This window comes from Moschus berezovskii, chromosome 25, assembly GCF_049115385.1.
Source record: "Moschus berezovskii isolate FMDL1 chromosome 25, NW_MosBer_1.0, whole genome shotgun sequence".
Taxonomy (NCBI): domain Eukaryota; kingdom Metazoa; phylum Chordata; class Mammalia; order Artiodactyla; family Moschidae; genus Moschus; species Moschus berezovskii.
In genome coordinates this window covers 43,413,810-43,426,344 of record NC_142484.1, presented here as the reverse complement: position 1 = coordinate 43,426,344, position 12,535 = coordinate 43,413,810, and the positions used below count along the sequence as shown (strand labels likewise).

Below are 12,535 nucleotides of genomic sequence, written 5' to 3'. Positions count from 1 at the left end.
AATGATATAACTTTCAAAAAAGTTAATAAGCTTTTGGCAGCTAACCCCACTCAGCAAAACCTCCAAAATGAAACCGCTACATTATATGTTTATATTATGGGGCAGGCTTTAGACATTTCATAAATGCTTATAATAGCAAAAACAAATAATGCAATGGAATAAAAACAAAAGTAGGGATGAAACTGGGAAGAGGAAGAAAAAGAGAAGAAAAATGAAAGTTTGTTATTTTCCTTATCGTACACAATCACCAAATTTGAGAGATCAAATTTGGTTTAATGTATTTTTTTTTAACCATGTAGTTTTTTAACCTTTTTATTTTGTTTTACTTTCACAGTGTTTCACTGGTTTCTGACATACAACAATGCAAATCAGTCTTAATTACACATACACGTCATCACAGAGCACCAGACTGGGCTCCCTGTGCTACACGGGGCCTTCTCACCAGCTGTCCATCTGACACCAGACAGTGTATATATGTTGATGCCACTTTCTCCACTCATCTCACTCTCTCCCTCCCCTACTGCTTCCACGTATTGTTTAGTATTACTGGCATTTTATTATGTGATCAAATACTCTTCCTAAATATACTTTTAAAGACTCTTTAATAATTATATAGATAACGTCACCACTTATAAAGGCTATGGAATTTTATGGAGTAGATCGGTATTCCCCATACCAACCTTAAAATCATTTTTATAATTGTGAAACAGTTTGAGAGTATTTTTAAAAGTTAAACTGCATTAACTCCTATAATTTTAAAACAGTGAATATGGAAAGTTTCAACTCATATTAGGAAATTTACCATGGGATTATATCACTGACGGCAAAATAGCATATTAATCATTAAGAAGAGGTTGATTCATTAGTCAATAAGAGGTGATTAAAAATTTTTATGTACCAAAATCACATGACATTTTGGGCTGACCAATCAAACTGGATACATTTGAAGCTATATGTAATTTAGAAGCTTCAGCAAAAGGGACTCAAGAAAGCTATCGAGAGGAAAAGAGCTATTTTAGATATGGATATGGTAGCTCTAAGGCAAATAGTGATGAATATATGTTATATTTTATGAGCTTTCATCCTGACTATACATCATGATATGAAATATCTCAACTACTTGTATCATCTTCTTTTCCAATTATGTGCCCTAACTAGCAAAGAAGATTGTAAATTTTTAGCATAGGTGTAATTCTCTAGTGTTTCTCTCCAAACTCTTTTTTTCCAAATGCCCACACCCAAGTACTGGGTACACAGCTGAATACATGTTCACAGGAAATATAATCATGAATTACCAATAAAAACCTACTGGTTCAAACAACACATCTCTCAATTTCCTAGCATCCTTAAATTGATACATGATCTTCTATCATCTGAACCAATCAAAAGTGTATCTAATTTAGCTGTTGTTTACTAACATATAATATTTTGTTAGTGAATAATAGTTAAAAAGTAGAAAATAGCAACTGTCATCAAGTATCAATTTCTCAGAATCTTTTCAACATCACATTAAATTCAAACATCATTAAGAGTTGGCACCAATAGTAAGATCATTAAAGGCATCATTCACAAGTGTCAATACGGATTTCCATCAGTGTTTGGAGATGGCACAGGGCATTCTTTTACAGAAGGTATTTCAAAAGAGAAGATGGGGGAGCTGATTTTTTTCTTTCTTTTTACCTCATTTCCATCTTCATCAATTATTGAGATGTAGTTGGGAAGAGTCTCATTTGGATAGGACAACAGGACATCATAATGGGCTAACTCAACAGAATCCAGGCCAAATTCTTTCCACTGAGCTTGAATTTGCTTTGCAAGCTGGAAGTTTTGTTCTGTTCCAGCTAAATGTGGTGTCCGTGTAAAATTACTGTTGAACAAAAATTGAAAGTGGTTAGAAATTGTTTAGTCAGCCTTTGTCTAAAATCAACAACCAAATAAAGCAGATTTACATTAAAAAAAACACACTTTGAAATGCTACACCTTAAAAATGCAAAGTGGTACCATTATCATGTCAAATAGATTTTAAAGTGTGTTTTTAAATCTTCATGCTCTAATTTGTACTCATTCAAGAGAAAAATCAGAAAAACTGATCTTCATAGAGAACTGGTATGTGTACGCCTGTAGATGAGGAAAGTGTTCTATTCTTTCCTTAAGACTCAGGCATATTTGAACTTTCATGGAATTATCTATTTATTTCACCTTGTAAAATATAATTGGAAAATAAAAATATTTTCAGCCAAAGATCAAGCTGTGACATTCCAAGAACTACTGATAATCACATTTATTTTAAAATAAATGAACATTATAGCCAAGTGAGAAACCTTTTGATTAGCAATCATTTTAAACTGTCTTCTTTAAGAAGTAATTTGGACATATTTACACAAGCTCATTCTGAATCTTTTGTATTCCATTCACCATGCATTCTAAGTATAATACTAAAAATCAACAATGAGAATTAGTCTGACCAAGAATATCTTTAACAAATAACAAACTATGTGGCTAAAATTTTAGCTACCACAAATATTTTCAAGAATAGACTAATTTCTCGTTTAATATGTGCAGATACTGGGGCTTTTGTTTTAAAGTTCTCTGTCTTGGAAATTTGTTGTTTACTTGAAGATTCAGTTCACTGTTATTTTCAATTTAAATCGTTTCAAGAAAAAAAATCCCATATGCAAAGCATAATGTGTCGTGAAACGACATTTATTCATTTCTATCTTATAAATGTCTTGAGCTTCATGAATTTCTCATTCTAATTATGTAGGTTTTTCTAAATTCAACCTAATTCCATTCTTACAGTGATTTTAAAAAAACAAAAAAAACGAATAACCAACATAGCTATAGTCATCCTAATTTCAAGTGTTGAATCAACGTGTGTATCTTAAAAAAAATAAGGGAGGAAGGGGAGTCCTGGGATTAATTTTACAATTAAAGTCATTTAAATTGTTATTTACAAAAACAGTATTACAATGCTCATTCAATAAATATTTAATGTTTAAAACCTCACATAGGATTTCTAGTGTGTATTTGCAAATAAAGTAATGAAAAGAACACAATTTTAAGAGACAGCTGAGGCATCTATGCATTTCCTCATCCCTCATCGACCTGGAAAGAAAACAACAGCCAACATGTTGCTATTTTATTCCCTATTACACAAATCCAAACTGTAACATAACTAACTAAAATAGATGCAAAGTATGCAAATTTCCTGAAGTCATAGCTATAACTCTGTTCTTACATGAAAGAATTGTTACGGGAGGCTTGACCCTGCCCACACAAACACACACACACACACACACACACACACGAGATCATTATTAGACTTTATTATCGAAATGACTCCCCTAAAACTAAGTTCCCCTGCTAAGTTCATGATGAACCTCTCTATCCAAAAAGCCTTGTTCCTTTTTCCCATTCGGTCTCTATTCCTGTCAGGATTAAGGAGTGTCAAAGGAAAAGGGGGACTGAAACCAAGCAGTACCTCCAAAGGCCCTCCCGGATACGAAAGCCCCATAGTGTCCCCTGTTTATTTTTTGTAATAAAAGGCTTTAATCTCCTAGACCTTCCCTGAGTTCCAAAGAGCAGACACAAGCAATTACTATTATGGAAGTGAGCAAATACAGAAACAAAGGAAAAACAGTAAAGCAAGAAAAGTAATGACAGTTTAAACAATATAACAATTTGATGCATATCTTTGAGCTGTTCTGCAGAAACTGAGACCCCCACATAGGTGGAGGATGGTGACTACGTACTGACCACTAGGACATAGACCTGAGACTACTTAGAACCACAAAGTTGATGATTCAGATTTCTGAAACATCATTTGGTTACCTCATCACCAACCAATCAGAAGAAAGTCCATGAGCTGCAACCAGCATCTCAAATGTTGTCTTTAAAAACCCTCCTTTTGAAAGCCGTCACTTGAGTATGAGGTGTCTGTTCTCTCTATTTGGCACCCTATAATAAACACTGTACTCCTTCACCTCAACCCGGTGTCAGTAGATTGACTTTGCTGCCCAGCAGGCTAGTAGACCCAAGTTTCATCAGGTAACATGATAAGTGAAATTCCTGGTAAAAGTTTTGTTGTTATCAATTGACATACAACAAGCATGCTATGATCAGCCTTAGAATCCATTCATTTGGAGAAAAGCTGATCCTAAAAATGATGAGTAGGAAAAAAGATTTGTTTCCAAGGATAAATAAAATCAATTGGCACAAAATCAGTGTGCTACAGGTTTTGCCACCGTCTTGTTGTATGATCCTGGCCATGTCTTAAATTTCTCATTCATTGTGCGTGCTTAGTGGCTCAGTCATGTCTGACTCTTTAAGACCCCCATGGACTATAGCCCACCAGGCTCCTCTGTGCATGGGATTCTCTAGGCAAGAATACTGGAATCAGTTGCCATTTCTTCCTCTAGGGGAACTTTGAAACCCAGGGATGGAACCCAAGGCTCCAGTGTCTCCTGCATTGCAGACGACAGGATTCTTGGCCCTCTGAGCCATCAGAGAAGCCCTCTCATTCATACAGAAGGAGAAAATTGCTACCTCACTAATACACAAAGATCTGAGGCTCAATGAGACAACTCGTAATAAACAGAAGTTCCTATTTTTTTGTTTTAATCAATTGAGAAGTGTGTCACAATTTCTTGATCTACTAGAATATCAAGTTATTTTTTAATTTATTTGAATAATTTACTAACTATCCAAAATAGCCAACATCGTGCATTTAAGAAAATAGGCACATACATCTCTGTCTGGCTGGAAAACTTTCAATATGTCCTAAGTATCATTATGTCATCTCAATTAATAAAGGGACCTATTGATGTATGTTTTAATACACTACATTTGGTTTATGAATGAGCAATGCTTAGCGACATTAGGTGACTTAAAGACAACCAGTGAAAGGTAGAACTGGTATTCAAATGCAGATCAATGAAATTCTAAAACATTCCTCTAAAATAATCATGTCTTTCAGCACACCTGGAGGAAGAATGCAAAATAGTGAACAAATCTGAGACTTTAACCAAGTGTTACAAGCAAAACACAGGGCAACCTTGCACAGTAAGGGAGACAGAAATCCTCCCAGTCAGAGTCACACAACTTCGAAACAGTAGAGAATCTTTAGCAGTAAAGCAAAGGGTTAGAAAAGGGGAGAAGACAGATCTGAGCCTTTAATGACCCTGACCTAAGGGTATAAAAAGACTGAACAGCTCCAATGGACAAATGGCAAACTGGAATTATAGGGAGTTCAGGAGGCTTCTGGAGATTCTGTGGCCCTTGGAGGGGTGAGTGGGGATTCTGTTCATCTCCTTTTGTGTTAATTGTGAAAATTCTTGAGTTCTAAATGATGCCAAGCAGGGCCCTGTGGGGTTTCAGGCATGGAGGCCTTTATGTCCCCCACTTCTGTAGGCAAGACTCTACCTTCATGACCTTCCCTGAGTTCCAAAGGTTAGACTCAAACAGCTGCTAATCAAGAAAGGAACAGCCAGGAAACCACCTGAGACGTGGTGAGATTAAAGGAAGCAGAAAAACTCATCAAGTTTAGGAGACCCAACCACCTGAGACTCTGCACACATCCTAACCTTGTCACTTTGCAGAAGAATGCCAATACCTTGATCCTTGTCACATAACCCTATCTGACTATTTAACCTCTTCCATTCTCCAGGGCTTTTCTGGTAGCTAAGATGGTAAAGAGTCTGCCTACCAGGCAGGAGACCTAGGTTCGATTCCTGGGTCGGGAAGATCCCCTGGAGGAGGAAATGGTTACCCACTCTGGTATTCTTGCCTGGAGAATGCCCATGGACAGAGGATCCTAGCAGGTCATAGTCCATGGGGTCACAGAGTCGGACACAACTAAGCAACTAACACTATACACTATCCTATTCTCCAGGGAGAGGAGCACAGTTCTTGAGGTACTCCCCCTCTGCCTGCCAAAGAGATAAAGTCACTCTTTCCTCCTCCATTACTGTCTCCATATCCTATTCGTCATCGGTACACAGAGAGCCAAGATTTTGGCAGCATAAACAGATCTTGGTCAAGGCCATGGAGAATAAGCAAAAAGCTGAGGGCCCAGAAAGTGAGAGAGGAAGGTATTCATTTTTCTCCTTTGCTGGTCACTCCATGTCACAGAGGATGAGATGGTTGGATGGTATCATCGACTCAATGGACATAAGTCTGAGCAAACTCCGGGAGATAGTGAAAGACAAGGAAGCCTGGCGTGCTGCTGACTATGGGGTCCCAAAGAGTCAGAACATGACTTGGCGACTGAATGACAACATGTCACAGGTCAGAAAAGGAAAAAGGAAGCAGAGGTAGCACCTGTCTAGGAGTGAAGATTATGTCTAGCCAGACTTCCACTTTCATTACATCTATTATACATAACTACAGTAAAAGACATACAAGAAGCAGAAAAATTTCCACAAAAAAAATTTTAAATTCCGTATCTCTCACCAGAAATGGCCCTTATGAAGACTTGACAGATGCCCTAGCACATTTTATTCATAGTTTTAATTCTAAAGACTATGTGTATGTTCTCTCTGGTGTTAGTTGCCTTGTTATGCCCAACTTTTTGAGATCCCATGGACTGTAGCCCACCAGACTCTTCTGTCCATAAATTCTCTAGGCAAGATACTGGAAAATGTGGTCATTCCCTTCTCCAGGGGATTCTTCCCAACACAGGGATCGAACCCGGGTCTGCTGCATTGCTTATCTATCTATCTGTTCACTTGCCTGTTTTTATATAAAATTATAATATAACTTTAATCATTATCAGGACTTCAAGTATTTTGCTTTGAGAGAGTCTAAGTATTCCAATCAATTATTCAATAAAACTGTTTTATTTTTAGTTGCCTTGCAAATACCTTTTAAATTTATTCATTTACTCTTTTTCTCTATACCAGGGATAGCTATTTCAGGAAATAGGCAGCAGGTTTTTACACTAGGTCACACATACGCTCTCTAATTCCATGCTCATCATAACAAAGTATCACTATTCCCATTTTATAGATGTGAAAATGACAGCTCAGGAAGTTTACATATTCACTCAAAGCTATGTTAATATCAACAGGCAAAGATGGAATTTAAACTTGTCAGTGTCCAACTTCAAAGTCCAAATTTATTCTTTTGACTTAAATACATTATCTTCCTCTAAAATAGGAGTCAGCAAACTATGTTTCACTGACCAAATCCAGCTCACTTCCTTTTTTTTTGTACAGCCCACAAGCTAAAAATGGCTATCATGTTTTAGATAGGTGACAAAAAGCAAGAGGAATAATATTTTGTGACATATTTATACAAAGTTCAAATTTTATTTTGATAATATAAAGTTTTATCAAAACTGATCCTTATTCCAACATGTATTTCCTATCACTTCTTTGGCGCTACAATAGCAGAGTTGAGTAGTCGTGACAGAGATCAGCCAGTCTACAAAAGCTGGCTTTTTACAGGAAAAGTATGCTGACACCTGCTTTAAAACATCTATCACGATAAAGTTCAGCTGCGGGTACAATCCTTTTGAGATGAAATGTGATACAAGATCTTCAATAATAAGACTTTTTTTAAAGTCAGTTTCTGTTTATGAAAGAGTGGATCAACCTTCTAAACAGAATAACAAAATTTTCCAACTTGATATAAACTTTGAAGTATCTGCTTACTACAAGAAGGTCTTGATGTTCTCTGCTTTCAACTCATCCAAAAACGCTTTCTTTACATTACGCTGTGAAATGTTAGTAGCTTCACTGGAGGACTTTATAAACCATCCTGCAAAAGACAAACAAATATAGGAATGGGGTATGAGCTTACAGACAGAGCCTATTTTTCCTTATTATTTTATTTATCATATGTAAAACACAAATTGTCCATGACCTTTGGCATTAACTGAGATTTTCTGAAGTTTTCTCTTGCCTACCTCCATCGGAAAAAAAATCATGCAGACAATTACAAATCAGTCACAATATATTTTTAACCCAATTTCATTTTGTATTGCTGTTATTCTAAGAAATGCTTTATGATATTAGCACTAAAATTAAATATTCTTCAACTGATGGGGAAAAGGAAAGCAGAAAGGAGATCCAACTTCTTTCTCCTTCAAGCTTCTATTCCCAGTGACTACTCCTCTGCTGACCCAGAAGAAACATTTAGTAGATGTTTAATGAATTAATTATGAACATATTTCACGTATATAAATCATTTCAAAGAGTTGAAGGCAATTCAGTCTTGTAATTTGTTCTGGTTCTGAAACTAAAACAAAGTGTGATAAAATATTTTGTGCTTCTAGTGGAAGGCAGGCTTGAGAAGTACAACTTCAGAGAACTACAATGAAACTGCAAGACACCCAACATCTCTGCAAGACAGAGGCTAGAGGCAAGGGGCAGGCAGTTAGCCCAGGACCATGAGCCCTTGTAGTTGGCTTCCTGACAGATCTTCAGCTAAATGATACGGTTTGTGCATAAAACGGTTACCAAAACCACCCAGCTAGCTTTCATAGAGCTTTCCAATTATTAATCACATTGTTGGCAGCAAATGGAAATACAGTTCCACCAGTATGTTAAAAAAAAAAAGGGACTTGGAAACGACTTTAAGAACAGGGCACACGGGGGATGAAATGCTTGAATCGAGATCTGAAAAATGAATTGGATAAAGAGGATGGAGGCCTGTGGGAGGGAAGGAGCAGAGAATCCTAGGGAAAAATTAACATTAATAAAGAACGCACTCTATGTAAGCCACTGTATGGGGCCGAGGGCAACACGGGGTACACACTTCGTGACTTCAGTCGTGTTTGACTGTTTACAACCCCATGGACTGTAGCCTGCCAGTCTCCTCTGTCCACGGGGTTCTCCAGGCAAGAACACTGGAGTGGGCTGACATGCCCTCCTCCAGGGGATCTTCCCAACCCAGGGATTTAACCCGAGTCTCCTGCACTGCAGGTTGATTCTGTACCCACTGAGCCACCTGGGAAGCCCAAGGACAACACTAAGAAGCACAAAATGCTTCTAAAAGACAGAGAAGTCTTCCCTAGTGGTACAGTGGATGCAAATCCACTTGCCAACACACGGGACAAAAGCTGGATCCCTGGTTCGGGAAGATTGTACACGCCAGGGGCAACTAAGCCTCAGTGCCACAACTGTTGAGCCTGGAGGCCAAGAGGTCCAACTGTTGAGCAGTGTGGCCCCCACTCCTGGCAACTAGAAAGCTCGAGCACAGCAAGACCCAGCGTGGCCAAAAAGAAAAAAGAAAAAAAGACACATAAGATCCTAATCTTTGTGCTAACCTTGCCAAGTGAATTCCCCACATTTTCAGTTGAGACAACTGAAACTCAAGTTGGCGGGTGTCCTTAATGAGCACACTTATCTCACCTAAGCCCCACAGCAACCCTGATATCCACACTAGTTATGAGCAGAAAGTGGTTCAAAGGGCACAAAGCAAGCAAAAAGAGACTGAGTTTGAGCCAACCTAGCAGGCTTATTCGGAGAAGGCAATGGCAAGCCACTCCAGTACTCTTGCCTAGAAAATCCCATGGATGGAGGAGCCTGGTAGGCTGCAGTCCATGGGGTCGCTAAGAGTTGGACACGACTGAGCGACTTCACTTTCACTTTTCACTTTCATGCATTGGAGAAGGAAGTGGCAACCCACTCCAGTGTTCTTGCCTGGAGAATCCCAGGGACGGGGGAGCCTGGTGGGCTTCCATCTATGGGGTCACACAGAGTCGGACACGATTGAAGTGACTTAGCAGCAGCAGCAGCAGGCTTATTGGAGAAGGAAATGGCAGCCCACTCTAGTATTCTATGCTGGAGAATCCCATGGCAGGCTCCTCTGTCCATGGGGTTGCAAGAGTCCGACACGACTTAGCGACTAAACTACTATTCCTAGCAAGTTTATGCCCTGGTCTTCTAAATCCCAGAAAGGGAGCCCAGAATTCATAGTAGGGGTAAACTACCTGGCGATACCTTACGCATTAAAGTCCAATTAGAGGCATCTCACCAGGAAAGAATAAAATGCCAATCTACTATTCCCAGTAAGTTACAGCCTATTATTCTTACAAAGACTGACAAACTGCGGCTAAGAGATTCCCTCACTTGCTCAAGGTCAGGAAGAAGTTGCAGAGTCTTTAAGAAAAATCGCGTTGCTCCCTGATTACCTTGGAGAGTTGGGTTAAGTCTGCAAATTAGTACACAGGGGAAAACTTGAAAGCACTGCTGTTAAAGTTCTGTTCAGAGCACTGACAATAAGGTCAGCCAGTTACTAACTGTTCCTGTATTCAGTTCAGTCGCTCAATTCCAAAAAGAGAGAAAGGGGCTCCCGAGAAGCAATGCCTAGCGCTCCCCCCACCGCACACATGAAGCAGTCTCAGGCATAAGACTAGATAAAGACCCCAAAGAGGTAAGAGTCGTTTCTTACAAAGCTCCTTGGACGATCTAGCAAATGCCCCGAGATCCCGCGGAAAGTTGCCAATTTCTCGCAGGCCTGCAGCCGGTGGAACTTTCTCAAGTTCAGTTTCAGGGTTTCTACACTCTCCTCCTGACCCTGGGTGCCTGTCCTACAAGCAGCCGGTCCAGAACGCAAATGTGCACCGTCCCCGGCAACTAAGTCCCACCTAACTCGCGGTAGCTGGTCCGCACGCCCCTCAGCCCGACCCCCGTCCCGGAGCCCAGCAGCAGGACCCCCCTGGGCAGGGGGCTCCGGAGCCCCACGGGTCGCGGGGCTGCCGGACGGGCTGGGGGCCGAGCGTGGCGCGGACCCCCGTCCTCCCCCTCGTACCGAAGAGGAAGCCGAGGACGAAGAGGCCGGCGCCCAGCACCAGGGCCCCCGCGCACAGCCGACGCGGACGGGGCCAGGCCACCGAGGCCGAGTCGGTTTCGTGAAGCGGGTTCCACATCTCGGCGCGCGGCGGCGGCCCCGCTGCAGCCTCGTGGGAGGCGGGGAAAGGGTCCCTTTCCCCAGCGCTGCGCGGATCAGCCTGGCCGCCGGGACTGCGCTCCCCGCCCGGCTCCGCGGACTCCGCCCCGAGACTCGGCCCGCTCGACTCTCAACCAATCCGGGCGAGCGAGAGGCGGAGCCGACCCGGAGCAAACCCCGACTCCGCGAAGTGCTTAAAAAAAAAGGTTTAGCTTGAAGATTTCTAGGCCTTATTTTAAGATGAAGGGAAAAGGATGAACAAAGGGAAGGAGGAAGCGGAGGACAAACGCTTCTCCTTTCTGCACTCCCAGGCCACAGTCCTATGGACAGAAAGAAAACTGCTTCCCGCGGAATTCAATGAAAGGGTCATCTATTATTTTCTGTCTAGGAAAATACATATTCCAGGCTAGTTGGTAGACTAAATTATTTCTCAATAACTTTTTCTTGAACCTGAGATCCCATTCAACTCTTTGCGACCCCGTGAACTGTATACTCCATGGGATTCTCCAGGCCAGAATACTGGAGTGGGAAGCCGGTCCCTTCTCCAGGGGATCTTCCCAACCCAGAGATGGAACCAGAGTCTCCTGAATTGCAGGAGGATTCTTTACCAACTGAGCCATCAGGGAAGCCCCATTAAATACTATACAGCCCTGTAATGAGGAAAATCGAGTAGAAAACGGTGGTGCCCTATTTTGGCACTGATTTGGATTCAAAGAGTGAATTTCGATGTCAATGTGAATTACCACTGTGCAGTTTTTCCTAATGAAGATCACTGATATTAATAAACTATTAGGAAATTATTCCTGCCTTTACATTACACAACCATTTTTCAAGAAATGATACTGGAATTTGCGGAAGGCAGAAACTTTATCTCGTTTCATATGCACTTGGCACTCTATTACACTGTGGGCGTGAAATCAGTCTTTGTCGAATTAACCCGAGGAGTCAATAGCACATAATTCTACCCTTGTTATAAATTCTTAAAAAATTATAACAATGGTATCTAAAGGATGACAGTAACCACAGGCTTTATAAAATCAATGATGTTCTTAAAATATGTAAGGGAAACTGCATGCATGGCCTTTAGCTAGGAGCACTTAATGGGAACATTGTATTTAACAAATCCAGGAAATAGCAGAGCTTGAACCTGCTGAAGATAACATGAAACTTTGGGCCCTGGAAGCTGCTGGAGGGGTAGTCAAGGAAAGGCAGATAGGTTCCTTTGGGAAAGGCAGAGGACAGGGAGAGAGTGAGGAGAGACAGGGCTATATGGTAGAGAATCTCAGGTACATTATATGAAGAATTTCTGAACTAAGTGAAGACATATGGGAGAATTAAAATGTCAACAGTGAACCAAGTTAACTACCAGATGACCTAGGACAGGTTAGGGTTCAGTTCAGTTCAGTCGCTCATTCATGTCCGACTCTTTGCGACCCCATGAATCACAGCACGCCAGGCCTCCCTGTCCATCACCAACTCCCAGAGTTCACTCAAACTCATGTCCATGATGCCATCATGTCCATGATGCCATCCAGTCATCTCATTCTCTGTCGTCCCCGTCTCCTCCTGCCCCCAATCCCTCCCAGCATCAGAGTTTTTTCCAGTGAGTCAACTCTTCGCAGGAGGTGGCCAAAGTATTGGA

The 12,535-nt window shown here is 40.9% G+C and overlaps 1 protein-coding gene across 1 annotated transcript in view; it reads right to left on the bottom strand.

Annotated features, from left to right (window-relative positions):
* The window catches only part of FOLH1 (folate hydrolase 1), a 71,193-nt gene extending 60,210 nt beyond the window's left edge, over positions 1 to 10,983 (bottom strand). The window contains exons 1-3 of the mRNA XM_055416180.2: positions 10,756 to 10,983; positions 7,653 to 7,758; positions 1,681 to 1,867 (exon numbers count right to left, since the gene is read on the bottom strand). Coding sequence (XP_055272155.2) covers positions 1,681 to 1,867; positions 7,653 to 7,758; positions 10,756 to 10,873 — 411 coding nt within the window. The 5' untranslated portion in view covers positions 10,874 to 10,983. The remainder of the gene's footprint in view (positions 1 to 1,680; positions 1,868 to 7,652; positions 7,759 to 10,755) is intronic.
* Between the last annotated feature and the right edge of the window lie 1,552 nt (positions 10,984 to 12,535).